The sequence below is a fragment of the Corythoichthys intestinalis genome, chromosome 22 (assembly GCF_030265065.1).
Source record: "Corythoichthys intestinalis isolate RoL2023-P3 chromosome 22, ASM3026506v1, whole genome shotgun sequence".
In the NCBI taxonomy this organism is placed as follows: Eukaryota; Metazoa; Chordata; class Actinopteri; order Syngnathiformes; family Syngnathidae; genus Corythoichthys; species Corythoichthys intestinalis.
Window position 1 is genome coordinate 34,209,883 of NC_080416.1, and position 19,314 is coordinate 34,229,196.

The window sequence follows — 19,314 nt, forward strand, 5'->3', positions numbered from 1 at the left end:
TCCTCCGATTAAATAAGTTTTGTTTGAACATTGCCTTTTTGACCCCCAGTCCTTTTGGTTGTACTTTGTGTTTTTGTTAGTAATTATTAAAACGTTTTTTGAGTTCACCGCCACCTGCTTTGCTGCATTTTTTGTTTCCCTGCAATTGGGTCCACACCACCTGCATGCCCGCGTTTCCTGACAGAATGACACAACCACTAGTGGACCCAGCGAGTTACGAGTCACATTCCTGTTAATTTGGAGGTATTTCTGGTTACTTCATGTTCATTTTGGGGGTTTGTTCAATTTTGGTCAGCTTGTGCACGTCTGCAAAAACCTGGCTGACAACTTTTGCCCGACTTCAGAAAACCAAAAAAGTCCAGTTGACATTCATTCAATGGCCAGACAAATCTCATATTTTTGTCATTTTAATTGTTTTTTTTTTTTAATCTTTTTACAGGACATCTTTCTTCTTCCAAAATGACGGTTTTGAAGACATTCACTTTTGTCCTTCAGCTTGTTGGTCAGTTGTCACACTTTGTATGTACAGTATATGAGACTCCTCATCATATAACAGTGTCCTCCAATCACTGGCATAGGTATCATCAGTCTGCCAACGCAGAGAAGATTCAAAGTTTTAGGGCCAGAAGATGAGCAGTGGCTCCAAGTGGTTCAGCACACTCAAGATAACGACGCCCACAGCGACATTACTATTCCTTTGCGTGACAGCCGTCAATACCATGTAAACTTTGCATCAAAGGGGAGACCTACCCGTGACGTAACACCGGACGAGCTAAGGCCATACCCACTGAACCGAGGCTCAACACGTGAAGAACATATGCCTTGCTCCAGTGTCCGTGACACCACAAGGAAAGAACCTCCCCCTTGCTCGCATGTACATGATTCCAACTATGAAGAAACTTACACTTGCTCACATACACATGGCTCCACCCCTTCCTCAACAACACATCCCCCACATACCCCTTGTAAGCAGAGCAACGACACAACGTATACAACGCTTTCCAGTGACAACACGGATAGCAGTGACAATACAGTTGCTACTGATAGCACACTCACTGGTGACAGCACACTGACCAGTGACAGCACGGTATCCAGCGACAGTACATTTACGAGTGACAGCACTGTATCCAGCGATGGTACATTTACCAGTGACAGCACGGTATCCATCGACAGCACAGTATCCAGCGATAGTACATTTACCAGTGATAGCACAGTATCCAGCGATAGTACATTTACCAGTGACAGCACGGTATCCAGCGACAGTACATTTACGAGTGACAGCACTGTATCCAGCGACAGTACATTTATCAGTGACAGCACGGTATTCAGCGACAGTACATTTACGAGTGACAGCACTGTATCCAGTGACATCACGGGATCCAGCGACAACACATTTACCAGTGACAGCACAGAATCCAGCGACAGCACAGTATCCAGCGATAGTACATTTACCAGTGACATCACGGTATCCAGTGACAGCACATTTACCAGTGATAGCACAGTATCCAGTGATAGTACATTTATCAGTGACAGCACGGTTACCAGTGACAGCACGTTTACCAGTGATAGCACAGTATCCAGCGATAGTACATTTACGAGTGAAAACACCCTATCCAGTGACAGTACTTTTACGAGTGACATCACGGTATCCAGCGACAACACATTAACCAGTGACAGCATAGAATCCAGCGATAGTACATTTACCAGTGACAGCACGGTATCCAGCGACAGTACATTTACCAGTGACATCATGGTATCCAGCGACAGCACAGTATCCAGCGATAGTACATTTACCAGTGACATCACGGTATCCAGCGACAAAACATTTACCAGTGACAGCACTGTATCCAGCGACAAAACATTTACCAGTGACAGCACTGTATCCAGCGACAGTACATTTATCAGTGACAGCACGGTATTCAGCGACAGTACATTTGCGAGTGACAGCACTGTATCCAGCGACAGTACATTTACTAGTGACAGCACGGTATCCAGCGATAGTACATTTACGAGTGACAGCACAGTATCCAGCGACAGTACATTTACCAGTGACAGCACAGAATCCCGCGATAGTACATTTACCAGTGACATTACGGTATCCAGCGACAGCACAGTATCCAGCGATAGTACATTTACCAGTGACAGCACGTTTACCAGTGATAGCACAGTATCCAGTGACATCACGGTATCCAACGACAACACAGTGACCAGCGATAGTACATTTACCAGTGACATCACGGTATCCAGCGACAGTACATTTACCAGTGACAGCACAGAATCCAGCGATAGTACATTTACCAGTGACATTACGGTATCCAGCGACAGCACAGTATCCAGCAATAGTACATTTACCAGTGACAGCACGTTTACCAGTGACAGCACTGTATCCAGCGACAGTACATTTATCAGTGACAGCACAGAATCCAGCGATAGTACATTTACCAGTGACATCACGGTATCCAGCGACAGCACAGTATCCAGCGATAGTACATTTACCAGTGACAGCACGTTTACCAGTGATAGCACAGTATCCAGTGACATCACGGTATCCAACGACAACACAGTGACCAGCGATAGTATATTTACCAGTGACAGCACTGTATCCAGCGACAGTACATTAATCAGTGACAGCACGGTATCCAGCGATAGTACATTTACCAGTGACAGCACTTTTACGAGTGACATCACGGTATCCAGCAACAACACATTTACCAGTGACAGCACAGAATCCAGCGATAGTACATTTACCAGTGACAGCACATTATCCAGCGACAGTACATTTATCAGTGACAGCACAGAATCCAGCGATAGTACATTTACCAGTGACATCACGGTATCCAGCGACAGTACATTTACCAGTGACATCATTGTATCCAGCGACAGTACATTTACCAGTGACATCATGGTATCCAGCGACAACACAGTGACCAGCAATAGTACATTTACCAGTGACATCACGGTATCCAGCGACAGTACATTTACCAGTGACAGCACAGAATCCAGCGATAGTACATTTACCAGTGACATTACGGTATCCAGCGACAGCACAGTATCCAGCGATAGTACATTTACCAGTGACAGCACGTTTACCAGTGATAGCACAGTATCCAGTGACATCACGGTATCCAACGACAACACAGTGACCAGCGATAGTACATTTACCAGTGACATCACGGTATCCAGCGACAGTACATTTACCAGTGACAGCACAGAATCCAGCGATAGTACATTTACCAGTGACATTACGGTATCCAGCGACAGCACAGTATCCAGCGATAGTACATTTACCAGTGACAGCACGTTTACCAGTGACAGCACTGTATCCAGCGACAGTACATTTATCAGTGACAGCACAGAATCCAGCGATAGTACATTTACCAGTGACATCACGGTATCCAGCGACAGCACAGTATCCAGCGATAGTACATTTACCAGTGACAGCACGTTTACCAGTGATAGCACAGTATCCAGTGACATCACGGTATCCAACGACAACACAGTGACCAGCGATAGTATATTTACCAGTGACAGCACTGTATCCAGCGACAGTACATTAATCAGTGACAGCACGGTATCCAGCGATAGTACATTTACCAGTGACAGCACTTTTACGAGTGACATCACGGTATCCAGCAACAACACATTTACCAGTGACAGCACAGAATCCAGCGATAGTACATTTACCAGTGACAGCACGGTATCCAGCGACAGCGGAGTATCCAGCGATAGTACATTTACAAGTGATAGCACAGTATCCAGCGATAGTACATTTACCAGTGACAGCACGGTATCCAGCGACAGCACAGTATCCAGCGATAGTACATTTACCAGTGACATCACGGTATCCAGTGACAGCACATTTACCAGTGATAGCACAGTATCCAGTGATAGTACATTTATCAGTGACAGCACGGTTACCAGTGACAGCACGTTTACCAGTGATAGCACAGTATCCAGCGATAGTACATTTACGAGTGACAGCACCCTATCCAGTGACAGTACTTTTACGAGTGACATCACGGTATCCAGCGACAACACATTTACCAGTGACAGCACAGAATCCAGCGATAGTACATTTACCAGTGACATCACGGTATCCAACGACAGCACAGTATCCAGCGATAGTACATTTACCAGTGACAGCACGTTTACCAGTGATAGCACAGAATCCAGCGATAGTACATTTACCAGTGACAGCACATTATCCAGCGATAGTACATTTATGAGTGACAGCACGGTATTCAGCGACAGTACATTTACTAGTGACAGCACGGTATCCAGCGATAGTACATTTACGAGTGACAGCACTGTATCCAGTGACATCACATTTACCAGTGACAGCACAGAATCCAGCGATAGTACATTTACCAGTGACATCACGGTATCCAGCGACAGCACAGTATCCAGCGATAGTACATTTACCAGTGACAGCACGTTTACCAGTGATAGCACAGTATCCAGTGACATCACGGTATCCAACGACAACACATTGACCAGCGATAGCACATTTACCAGTGACATCACGGTATCCAGCGACAGTACATTTACCAGTGATATCATTTTATCCAGCGACAGTACATTTACGAGTGACAGCACTGTATCCAGCAACAGTACATTTATCAGTGACAGCACAGAATCCAGCGATAGTACATTTACCAGTGAAATCACGGTATCCAGCGACAGTACATTTACCAGTGACAGCACTGTATCCAGCGACAGTACATTTATCAGTGACAGCACGGTATCCAGCGACAGTACATTTACCAGTGACATCATGGTATCCAGTGACAGCACAGTATCCAGCGATAGTACATTTACCAGTGACATCACGGTATCCAGCGACAGTACATTTACCAGTGACATCATGGTATCCAGCGACAGCACAGTATCCAGCGATAGTACATTTACCAGTGACATCACGGTATCCAGCGACAACACATTTACCAGTGACAGCACTGTATCCAGCGACAGTACATTTATCAGTGACAGCACGGTATCCAGCGATAGTACATTTACTAGTGACAGCACAGTATCCAGCGACAGTACATTTACCAGTGACATCATGGTGACCAGCGATAGTACATTTACCAGTGACGTCACGGTATCCAGCGACAGTACATTTACCAGTGACATCATTGTATCCAGCGACAGTACATTTACGAGTGACAGCACTGTATCCAGCGACAGTACATTTATCAGTGACAGCACTTTTACGAGTGACATCACGGTATCCAGCAACAACACATTTACCAGTGACAGCACAGAATCCAGCGATAGTACATTTACCAGTGACAGCACGGTATCCAGCGACAGCACAGTATCCAGCGATAGTACATTTACCAGTGATAGCACAGTATCCAGCGATAGTACATTTACCAGTGACAGCACGGTATCCAGGGACAGTACATTTACGAGTGACAGCACTGTATCCAGCGACAGTACATTTATCAGTGACAGCACGGTATTCAGCGACAGTACATTTACGAGTGACAGCACTGTATCCAGTGACATCACGGGATCCAGCGACAACACATTTACCAGTGACAGCACAGAATCCAGCGACAGCACAGTATCCAGCGATAGTACATTTACCAGTGACATCACGGTATCCAGTGACAGCACATTTACCAGTGATAGCACAGTATCCAGTGATAGTACATTTATCAGTGACAGCACGGTTACCAGTGACAGCACGTTTACCAGTGATAGCACAGTATCCAGCGATAGTACATTTACGAGTGACAGCACCCTATCCAGTGACAGTACTTTTACGAGTGACATCACGGTATCCAGCGACAACACATTAACCAGTGACAGCATAGAATCCAGCGATAGTACATTTACCAGTGACAGCACGGTATCCAGCGACAGTACATTTACCAGTGACATCATGGTATCCAGCGACAGCACAGTATCCAGCGATAGTACATTTACCAGTGACATCACGGTATCCAGCGACAAAACATTTACCAGTGACAGCACTGTATCCAGCGACAGTACATTTATCAGTGACAGCACGGTATTCAGCGACAGTACATTTGCGAGTGACAGCACTGTATCCAGCGACAGTACATTTACTAGTGACAGCACGGTATCCAGCGATAGTACATTTACGAGTGACAGCACAGTATCCAGCGACAGTACATTTACCAGTGACAGCACAGAATCCCGCGATAGTACATTTACCAGTGACATTACGGTATCCAGCGACAGCACAGTATCCAGCGATAGTACATTTACCAGTGACAGCACGTTTACCAGTGATAGCACAGTATCCAGTGACATCACGGTATCCAACGACAACACAGTGACCAGCGATAGTATATTTACCAGTGACATCACGGTATCCAGCGACAGTACATTTACCAGTGACAGCACAGAATCCAGCGATAGTACATTTACCAGTGACATTACGGTATCCAGCGACAGCACAGTATCCAGCGATAGTACATTTACCAGTGACAGCACGTTTACCAGTGACAGCACTGTATCCAGCGACAGTACATTTATCAGTGACAGCACAGAATCCAGCGATAGTACATTTACCAGTGACATCACGGTATCCAGCGACAGCACAGTATCCAGCGATAGTACATTTACCAGTGACAGCACGTTTACCAGTGATAGCACAGTATCCATTGACATCACAGTATCCAACGACAACACAGTGACCAGCGATAGTATATTTACCAGTGACAGCACTGTATCCAGCGACAGTACATTAATCAGTGACAGCACGGTATCCAGCGATAGTACATTTACCAGTGACAGCACTTTTACGAGTGACATCACGGTATCCAGCAACAACACATTTACCAGTGACAGCACAGAATCCAGCGATAGTACATTTACCAGTGACAGCACATTATCCAGCGACAGTACATTTATCAGTGACAGCACAGAATCCAGCGATAGTACATTTACCAGTGACATCACGGTATCCAGCGACAGTACATTTACCAGTGACATCATTGTATCCAGCGACAGTACATTTACCAGTGACATCATGGTATCCAGCGACAACACAGTGACCAGCAATAGTACATTTACCAGTGACATCACGGTATCCAGCGACAGTACATTTACCAGTGACAGCACAGAATCCAGCGATAGTACATTTACCAGTGACATTACGGTATCCAGCGACAGCACAGTATCCAGCGATAGTACATTTACCAGTGACAGCACGTTTACCAGTGATAGCACAGTATCCAGTGACATCACGGTATCCAACGACAACACAGTGACCAGCGATAGTACATTTACCAGTGACATCACGGTATCCAGCGACAGTACATTTACCAGTGACAGCACAGAATCCAGCGATAGTACATTTACCAGTGACATTACGGTATCCAGCGACAGCACAGTATCCAGCGATAGTACATTTACCAGTGACAGCACGTTTACCAGTGACAGCACTGTATCCAGCGACAGTACATTTATCAGTGACAGCACAGAATCCAGCGATAGTACATTTACCAGTGACATCACGGTATCCAGCGACAGCACAGTATCCAGCGATAGTACATTTACCAGTGACAGCACGTTTACCAGTGATAGCACAGTATCCAGTGACATCACGGTATCCAACGACAACACAGTGACCAGCGATAGTATATTTACCAGTGACAGCACTGTATCCAGCGACAGTACATTAATCAGTGACAGCACGGTATCCAGCGATAGTACATTTACCAGTGACAGCACTTTTACGAGTGACATCACGGTATCCAGCAACAACACATTTACCAGTGACAGCACAGAATCCAGCGATAGTACATTTACCAGTGACAGCACGGTATCCAGCGACAGCGGAGTATCCAGCGATAGTACATTTACAAGTGATAGCACAGTATCCAGCGACAGCACGGTATCCAGCGACAGCACAGTATCCAGCGATAGTACATTTACCAGTGACATCACGGTATCCAGTGACAGCACATTTACCAGTGATAGCACAGTATCCAGTGATAGTACATTTATCAGTGACAGCACGGTTACCAGTGACAGCACGTTTACCAGTGATAGCACAGTATCCAGCGATAGTACATTTACGAGTGACAGCACCCTATCCAGTGACAGTACTTTTACGAGTGACATCACGGTATCCAGCGACAACACATTTACCAGTGACAGCACAGAATCCAGCGATAGTACATTTACCAGTGACATCACGGTATCCAACGACAGCACAGTATCCAGCGATAGTACATTTACCAGTGACAGCACGTTTACCAGTGATAGCACAGAATCCAGCGATAGTACATTTACCAGTGACAGCACATTATCCAGCGATAGTACATTTATGAGTGACAGCACGGTATTCAGCGACAGTACATTTACTAGTGACAGCATGGTATCCAGCGATAGTACATTTACGAGTGACAGCACTGTATCCAGTGACATCACATTTACCAGTGACAGCACAGAATCCAGCGATAGTACATTTACCAGTGACAGCACGGTATCCAGCGACAGCACAGTATCCAGCGATAGTACATTTACCAGTGATAGCACAGTATCCAGCGATAGTACATTTACCAGTGACAGCACGGTATCCAGGGACAGTACATTTACGAGTGACAGCACTGTATCCAGCGACAGTACATTTATCAGTGACAGCACGGTATTCAGCGACAGTACATTTACGAGTGACAGCACTGTATCCAGTGACATCACGGGATCCAGCGACAACACATTTACCAGTGACAGCACAGAATCCAGCGACAGCACAGTGTCCAGCGATAGTACATTTACCAGTGACATCACGGTATCCAACGACAGCACAGTATCCAGCGATAGTACATTTACCAGTGACAGCACGTTTACCAGTGATAGCACAGAATCCAGCGATAGTACATTTACCAGTGACAGCACATTATCCAGCGATAGTACATTTATGAGTGACAGCACGGTATTCAGCGACAGTACATTTACTAGTGACAGCATGGTATCCAGCGATAGTACATTTACGAGTGACAGCACTGTATCCAGTGACATCACATTTACCAGTGACAGCACAGAATCCAGCGATAGTACATTTACCAGTGACATCACGGTATCCAGCGACAGCACAGTATCCAGCGATAGTACATTTACCAGTGACAGCACGTTTACCAGTGATAGCACAGTATCCAGTGACATCACGGTATCCAACGACAACACATTGACCAGCGATAGCACATTTACCAGTGACATCACGGTATCCAGCGACAGTACATTTACCAGTGACATCATTTTATCCAGCGACAGTACATTTACGAGTGACAGCACTGTATCCAGCGACAGTACATTTATCAGTGACAGCACAGAATCCAGCGATAGTACATTTACCAGTGAAATCACGGTATCCAGCGACAGTACATTTACCAGTGACAGCACTGTATCCAGCGACAGTACATTTATCAGTGACAGCACAGAATCCAGCGATAGTACATTTACCAGTGACATCACGGTATCCAGTGACAGCACATTTACCAGTGATAGCACAGTATCCAGTGATAGCACGGTTACCAGTGACAGCACGGTATCCAGCGACAGTACATTTACCAGTGACATCATGGTATCCAGTGACAGCACAGTATCCAGCGATAGTACATTTACCAGGGACATCACGGTATCCAGCGACAGTACATTTACCAGTGACATCATGGTATCCAGCGACAGCACAGTATCCAGCGATAGTACATTTACCAGTGACATCACGGTATCCAGCGACAACACATTTACCAGTGACAGCACTGTATCCAGCGACAGTACATTTATCAGTGACAGCACGGTATCCAGCGATAGTACATTTACTAGTGACAGCACAGTATCCAGCGACAGTACATTTACCAGTGACATCATGGTATCCAGCGACAACACAGTGACCAGCGATAGTACATTTACCAGTGACGTCACGGTATCCAGCGACAGTACATTTACCAGTGACATCATTGTATCCAGCGACAGTACATTTACGAGTGACAGCACTGTATCCAGCGACAGTACATTTATCAGTGACAGCACTTTTACGAGTGACATCACGGTATCCAGCAACAACACATTTACCAGTGACAGCACAGAATCCAGCGATAGTACATTTACCAGTGACAGCACGGTATCCAGCGACAGCACAGTATCCAGCGATAGTACATTTACCAGTGATAGCACAGTATCCAGCGATAGTACATTTACCAGTGACAGCACGGTATCCAGGGACAGTACATTTACGAGTGACAGCACTGTATCCAGCGACAGTACATTTTTCAGTGACAGCACGGTATTCAGCGACAGTACATTTACGAGTGACAGCACTGTATCCAGTGACATCACGGGATCCAGCGACAACACATTTACCAGTGACAGCACAGAATCCAGCGACAGCACAGTATCCAGCGATAGTACATTTACCAGTGACATCACGGTATCCAGTGACAGCACATTTACAAGTGATAGCACAGTATCCAGTGATAGTACATTTATCAGTGACAGCACGGTTACCAGTGACAGCACGTTTACCAGTGATAGCACAGTATCCAGCGATAGTACATTTACGAGTGACAGCACCCTATCCAGTGACAGTACTTTTACGAGTGACATTACGGTATCCAGCGACAACACATTAACCAGTGACAGCATAGAATCCAGCGTTAGTACATTTACCAGTGACAGCACGGTATCCAGCGACAGTACATTTACCAGTGACATCATGGTATCCAGCGACAGCACAGTATCCAGCGACAGTACATTTACCAGTGACATCACGGTATCCAGCGACAACACATTTACCAGTGACAGCACTGTATCCAGCGACAGTACATTTATCAGTGACAGCACGGTATTCAGCGACAGTACATTTGCGAGTGACAGCACTGTATCCAGCGACAGTACATTTACTAGTGACAGCACGGTATCCAGCGATAGTACATTTACGAGTGACAGCACAGTATCCAGCGACAGTACATTTACCAGTGACAGCACAGAATCCCGCGATAGTACATTTACCAGTGACATTACGGTATCCAGCGACAGCACAGTATCCAGCGATAGTACATTTACCAGTGACAGCACGTTTACCAGTGATAGCACAGTATCCAGTGACATCACGGTATCCAACGACAACACAGTGACCAGCGATAGTATATTTACCAGTGACATCACGGTATCCAGCGACAGTACATTTACCAGTGACAGCACAGAATCCAGCGATAGTACATTTACCAGTGACATTACGGTATCCAGCGACAGCACAGTATCCAGCGATAGTACATTTACCAGTGACAGCACGTTTACCAGTGACAGCACTGTATCCAGCGACAGTACATTTATCAGTGACAGCACAGAATCCAGCGATAGTACATTTACCAGTGACATCACGGTATCCAGCGACAGCACAGTATCCAGCGATAGTACATTTACCAGTGACAGCACGTTTACCAGTGATAGCACAGTATCCATTGACATCACAGTATCCAACGACAACACAGTGACCAGCGATAGTATATTTACCAGTGACAGCACTGTATCCAGCGACAGTACATTAATCAGTGACAGCACGGTATCCAGCGATAGTACATTTACCAGTGACAGCACTTTTACGAGTGACATCACGGTATCCAGCAACAACACATTTACCAGTGACAGCACAGAATCCAGCGATAGTACATTTACCAGTGACAGCACATTATCCAGCGACAGTACATTTATCAGTGACAGCACAGAATCCAGCGATAGTACATTTACCAGTGACATCACGGTATCCAGCGACAGTACATTTACCAGTGACATCATTGTATCCAGCGACAGTACATTTACCAGTGACATCATGGTATCCAGCGACAACACAGTGACCAGCAATAGTACATTTACCAGTGACATCACGGTATCCAGCGACAGTACATTTACCAGTGACAGCACAGAATCCAGCGATAGTACATTTACCAGTGACATTACGGTATCCAGCGACAGCACAGTATCCAGCGATAGTACATTTACCAGTGACAGCACGTTTACCAGTGATAGCACAGTATCCAGTGACATCACGGTATCCAACGACAACACAGTGACCAGCGATAGTACATTTACCAGTGACATCACGGTATCCAGCGACAGTACATTTACCAGTGACAGCACAGAATCCAGCGATAGTACATTTACCAGTGACATTACGGTATCCAGCGACAGCACAGTATCCAGCGATAGTACATTTACCAGTGACAGCACGTTTACCAGTGACAGCACTGTATCCAGCGACAGTACATTTATCAGTGACAGCACAGAATCCAGCGATAGTACATTTACCAGTGACATCACGGTATCCAGCGACAGCACAGTATCCAGCGATAGTACATTTACCAGTGACAGCACGTTTACCAGTGATAGCACAGTATCCAGTGACATCACGGTATCCAACGACAACACAGTGACCAGCGATAGTATATTTACCAGTGACAGCACTGTATCCAGCGACAGTACATTAATCAGTGACAGCACGGTATCCAGCGATAGTACATTTACCAGTGACATTACGGTATCCAGCGACAGCACAGTATCCAGCGATAGTACATTTACCAGTGACAGCACGTTTACCAGTGATAGCACAGTATCCAGTGACATCACGGTATCCAACGACAACACAGTGACCAGCGATAGTACATTTACCAGTGACATCACGGTATCCAGCGACAGTACATTTACCAGTGACAGCACAGAATCCAGCGATAGTACATTTACCAGTGACATTACGGTATCCAGCGACAGCACAGTATCCAGCGATAGTACATTTACCAGTGACAGCACGTTTACCAGTGACAGCACTGTATCCAGCGACAGTACATTTATCAGTGACAGCACAGAATCCAGCGATAGTACATTTACCAGTGACATCACGGTATCCAGCGACAGCACAGTATCCAGCGATAGTACATTTACCAGTGACAGCACGTTTACCAGTGATAGCACAGTATCCAGTGACATCACGGTATCCAACGACAACACAGTGACCAGCGATAGTATATTTACCAGTGACAGCACTGTATCCAGCGACAGTACATTAATCAGTGACAGCACGGTATCCAGCGATAGTACATTTACCAGTGACAGCACTTTTACGAGTGACATCACGGTATCCAGCAACAACACATTTACCAGTGACAGCACAGAATCCAGCGATAGTACATTTACCAGTGACAGCACGGTATCCAGCGACAGCGGAGTATCCAGCGATAGTACATTTACAAGTGATAGCACAGTATCCAGCGACAGCATGGTATCCAGCGACAGCACATTATCCAGCGATAGTACATTTACCAGTGACATCACGGTATCCAGTGACAGCACATTTACCAGTGATAGCACAGTATCCAGTGATAGTACATTTATCAGTGACAGCACGGTTACCAGTGACAGCACGTTTACCAGTGATAGCACAGTATCCAGCGATAGTACATTTACGAGTGACAGCACCCTATCCAGTGACAGTACTTTTACGAGTGACATCACGGTATCCAGCGACAACACATTTACCAGTGACAGCACAGAATCCAGCGATAGTACATTTACCAGTGACATCACGGTATCCAACGACAGCACAGTATCCAGCGATAGTACATTTACCAGTGACAGCACGTTTACCAGTGATAGCACAGAATCCAGCGATAGTACATTTACCAGTGACAGCACATTATCCAGCGATAGTACATTTATGAGTGACAGCACGGTATTCAGCGACAGTACATTTACTAGTGACAGCACGGTATCCAGCGATAGTACATTTACGAGTGACAGCACTGTATCCAGTGACATCACATTTACCAGTGACAGCACAGAATCCAGCGATAGTACATTTACCAGTGACATCACGGTATCCAGCGACAGCACAGTATCCAGCGATAGTACATTTACCAGTGACAGCACGTTTACCAGTGATAGCACAGTATCCAGTGACATCACGGTATCCAACGACAACACATTGACCAGCGATAGCACATTTACCAGTGACATCACGGTATCCAGCGACAGTACATTTACCAGTGACATCATTTTATCCAGCGACAGTACATTTACGAGTGACAGCACTGTATCCAGCGACAGTACATTTATCAGTGACAGCACAGAATCCAGCGATAGTACATTTACCAGTGAAATCACGGTATCCAGCGACAGTACATTTACCAGTGACAGCACTGTATCCAGCGACAGTACATTTATCAGTGACAGCACAGAATCCAGCGATAGTACATTTACCAGTGACATCACGGTATCCAGTGACAGCACATTTACCAGTGATAGCACAGTATCCAGTGATAGCACGGTTACCAGTGACAGCACGGTATCCAGCGACAGTACATTTACCAGTGACATCATGGTATCCAGTGACAGCACAGTATCCAGCGATAGTACATTTACCAGTGACATCACGGTATCCAGCGACAGTACATTTACCAGTGACATCATGGTATCTAGCGACAGCACAGTATCCAGCGATAGTACATTTACCAGTGACATCACGGTATCCAGCGACAACACATTTACCAGTGACAGCACTGTATCCAGCGACAGTACATTTATCAGTGACAGCACGGTATCCAGCGATAGTACATTTACTAGTGACAGCACAGTATCCAGCGACAGTACATTTACCAGTGACATCATGGTATCCAGCGACAACACAGTGACCAGCGATAGTACATTTACCAGTGACGTCACGGTATCCAGCGACAGTACATTTACCAGTGACATCATTGTATCCAGCGACAGTACATTTACGAGTGACAGCACTGTATCCAGCGACAGTACATTTATCAGTGACAGCACTTTTACGAGTGACATCACGGTATCCAGCAACAACACATTTACCAGTGACAGCACAGAATCCAGCGATAGTACATTTACCAGTGACAGCACGGTATCCAGCGACAGCACAGTATCCAGCGATAGTACATTTACCAGTGATAGCACAGTATCCAGCGATAGTACATTTACCAGTGACAGCACGGTATCCAGGGACAGTACATTTACGAGTGACAGCACTGTATCCAGCGACAGTACATTTATCAGTGACAGCACGGTATTCAGCGACAGTACATTTACGAGTGACAGCACTGTATCCAGTGACATCACGGGATCCAGCGACAACACATTTACCAGTGACAGCACAGAATCCAGCGACAGCACAGTGTCCAGCGATAGTACATTTACCAGTGACATCACGGTATCCAACGACAGCACAGTATCCAGCGATAGTACATTTACCAGTGACAGCACGTTTACCAGTGATAGCACAGAATCCAGCGATAGTACATTTACCAGTGACAGCACATTATCCAGCGATAGTACATTTATGAGTGACAGCACGGTATTCAGCGACAGTACATTTACTAGTGACAGCACGGTATCCAGCGATAGTACATTTACGAGTGACAGCACTGTATCCAGTGACATCACATTTACCAGTGACAGCACAGAATCCAGCGATAGTACATTTACCAGTGACATCACGGTATCCAGCGACAGCACAGTATCCAGCGATAGTACATTTACCAGTGACAGCACGTTTACCAGTGATAGCACAGTATCCAGTGACATCACGGTATCCAACGACAACACATTGACCAGCGATAGCACATTTACCAGTGACATCACGGTATCCAGCGACAGTACATTTACCAGTGACATCATTTTATCCAGCGACAGTACATTTACGAGTGACAGCACTGTATCCAGCGACAGTACATTTATCAGTGACAGCACAGAATCCAGCGATAGTACATTTACCAGTGAAATCACGGTATCCAGCGACAGTACATTTACCAGTGACAGCACTGTATCCAGCGACAGTACATTTATCAGTGACAGCACAGAATCCAGCGATAGTACATTTACCAGTGACATCACGGTATCCAGTGACAGCACATTTACCAGTGATAGCACAGTATCCAGTGATAGCACGGTTACCAGTGACAGCACGGTATCCAGCGACAGTACATTTACCAGTGACATCATGGTATCCAGTGACAGCACAGTATCCAGCGATAGTACATTTACCAGGGACATCACGGTATCCAGCGACAGTACATTTACCAGTGACATCATGGTATCCAGCGACAGCACAGTATCCAGCGATAGTACATTTACCAGTGACATCACGGTATCCAGCGACAACACATTTACCAGTGACAGCACTGTATCCAGCGACAGTACATTTATCAGTGACAGCACGGTATCCAGCGATAGTACATTTACTAGTGACAGCACAGTATCCAGCGACAGTACATTTACCAGTGACATCATGGTATCCAGCGACAACACAGTGACCAGCGATAGTACATTTACCAGTGACATCATGGTATCTAGCGACAGCACAGTATCCAGCGATAGTACATTTACCAGTGACATCACGGTATCCAGCGACAACACATTTACCAGTGACAGCACTGTATCCAGCGACAGTACATTTATCAGTGACAGCACGGTATCCAGCGATAGTACATTTACTAGTGACAGCACAGTATCCAGCGACAGTACATTTACCAGTGACATCATGGTATCCAGCGACAACACAGTGACCAGCGATAGTACATTTACCAGTGACGTCACGGTATCCAGCGACAGTACATTTACCAGTGACATCATTGTATCCAGCGACAGTACATTTACGAGTGACAGCACTGTATCCAGCGACAGTACATTTATCAGTGACAGCACTTTTACGAGTGACATCACGGTATCCAGCAACAACACATTTACCAGTGACAGCACAGAATCCAGCGATAGTACATTTACCAGTGACAGCACGGTATCCAGCGACAGCACAGTATCCAGCGATAGTACATTTACCAGTGATAGCACAGTATCCAGCGATAGTACATTTACCAGTGACAGCACGGTATCCAGGGACAGTACATTTACGAGTGACAGCACTGTATCCAGCGACAGTACATTTATCAGTGACAGCACGGTATTCAGCGACAGTACATTTACGAGTGACAGCACTGTATCCAGTGACATCACGGGATCCAGCGACAACACATTTACCAGTGACAGCACAGAATCCAGCGACAGCACAGTGTCCAGCGATAGTACATTTACCAGTGACATCACGGTATCCAACGACAGCACAGTATCCAGCGATAGTACATTTACCAGTGACAGCACGTTTACCAGTGATAGCACAGAATCCAGCGATAGTACATTTACCAGTGACAGCACATTATCCAGCGATAGTACATTTATGAGTGACAGCACGGTATTCAGCGACAGTACATTTACTAGTGACAGCACGGTATCCAGCGATAGTACATTTACGAGTGACAGCACTGTATCCAGTGACATCACATTTACCAGTGACAGCACAGAATCCAGCGATAGTACATTTACCAGTGACATCACGGTATCCAGCGACAGCACAGTATCCAGCGATAGTACATTTACCAGTGACAGCACGTTTACCAGTGATAGCACAGTATCCAGTGACATCACGGTATCCAACGACAACACATTGACCAGCGATAGCACATTTACCAGTGACATCACGGTATCCAGCGACAGTACATTTACCAGTGACATCATTTTATCCAGCGACAGTACATTTACGAGTGACAGCACTGTATCCAGCGACAGTACATTTATCAGTGACAGCACAGAATCCAGCGATAGTACATTTACCAGTGAAATCACGGTATCCAGCGACAGTACATTTACCAGTGACAGCACTGTATCCAGCGACAGTACATTTATCAGTGACAGCACAGAATCCAGCGATAGTACATTTACCAGTGACATCACGGTATCCAGTGACAGCACATTTACCAGTGATAGCACAGTATCCAGTGATAGCACGGTTACCAGTGACAGCACGGTATCCAGCGACAGTACATTTACCAGTGACATCATGGTATCCAGTGACAGCACAGTATCCAGCGATAGTACATTTACCAGGGACATCACGGTATCCAGCGACAGTACATTTACCAGTGACATCATGGTATCCAGCGACAGCACAGTATCCAGCGATAGTACATTTACCAGTGACATCACGGTATCCAGCGACAACACATTTACCAGTGACAGCACTGTATCCAGCGACAGTACATTTATCAGTGACAGCACGGTATCCAGCGATAGTACATTTACTAGTGACAGCACAGTATCCAGCGACAGTACATTTACCAGTGACATCATGGTATCCAGCGACAACACAGTGACCAGCGATAGTACATTTACCAGTGACGTCACGGTATCCAGCGACAGTACATTTACCAGTGACATCATTGTATCCAGCGACAGTACATTTACGAGTGACAGCACTGTATCCAGCGACAGTACATTTATCAGTGACAGCACTTTTACGAGTGACATCACGGTATCCAGCAACAACACATTTACCAGTGACAGCACAGAATCCAGCGATAGTACATTTACCAGTGACAGCACGGTATCCAGCGACAGCACAGTATCCAGCGATAGTACATTTACCAGTGATAGCACAGTATCCAGCGATAGTACATTTACCAGTGACAGCACGGTATCCAGGGACAGTACATTTACGAGTGACAGCACTGTATCCAGCGACAGTACATTTTTCAGTGACAGCACGGTATTCAGCGACAGTACATTTACGAGTGACAGCACTGTATCCAGTGACATCACGGGATCCAGCGACAACACATTTACCAGTGACAGCACAGAATCCAGCGACAGCACAGTATCCAGCGATAGTACATTTACCAGTGACATCACGGTATCCAGTGACAGCACATTTACAAGTGATAGCACAGTATCCAGTGATAGTACATTTATCAGTGACAGCACGGTTACCAGTGACAGCACGTTTACCAGTGATAGCACAGTATCCAGCGATAGTACATTTACGAGTGACAGCACCCTATCCAGTGACAGTACTTTTACGAGTGACATTACGGTATCCAGCGACAACACATTAACCAGTGACAGCATAGAATCCAGCGTTAGTACATTTACCAGTGACAGCACGGTATCCAGCGACAGTACATTTACCAGTGACATCATGGTATCCAGCGACAGCACAGTATCCAGCGACAGTACATTTACCAGTGACATCACGGTATCCAGCGACAACACATTTACCAGTGACAGCACTGTATCCAGCGACATTACATTTATCAGTGACAGCACGGTATTCAGCGACAGTACATTTGCGAGTGACAGCACTGTATCCAGCGACAGTACATTTACTAGTGACAGCACGGTATCCAGCGACAGTACATTTGCGAGTGACAGCACTGTATCCAGCGACAGTACATTTACTAGTGACAGCACGGTATCCAGCGATAGTACATTTACGAGTGA

The 19,314-nt window shown here is 45.8% G+C and overlaps 1 protein-coding gene across 1 annotated transcript in view; it reads left to right on the top strand.

Annotated features, from left to right (window-relative positions):
* Positions 1 to 459: 459 nt before the first annotated feature.
* LOC130910328 (uncharacterized) overlaps positions 460 to 19,314 on the top strand; it is a 29,503-nt gene continuing 10,648 nt past the window's right edge. Inside the window, exons 1-9 of the mRNA XM_057827529.1 lie at positions 460 to 502; positions 579 to 2,179; positions 3,044 to 4,465; positions 5,258 to 6,252; positions 7,342 to 9,001; positions 10,064 to 10,950; positions 12,157 to 14,630; positions 14,859 to 15,571; positions 16,742 to 17,530. Of these exons, the coding sequence (XP_057683512.1) occupies positions 460 to 502; positions 579 to 2,179; positions 3,044 to 4,465; positions 5,258 to 6,252; positions 7,342 to 9,001; positions 10,064 to 10,950; positions 12,157 to 14,630; positions 14,859 to 15,571; positions 16,742 to 17,530 (10,584 nt within the window). The remainder of the gene's footprint in view (positions 503 to 578; positions 2,180 to 3,043; positions 4,466 to 5,257; positions 6,253 to 7,341; positions 9,002 to 10,063; positions 10,951 to 12,156; positions 14,631 to 14,858; positions 15,572 to 16,741; positions 17,531 to 19,314) is intronic.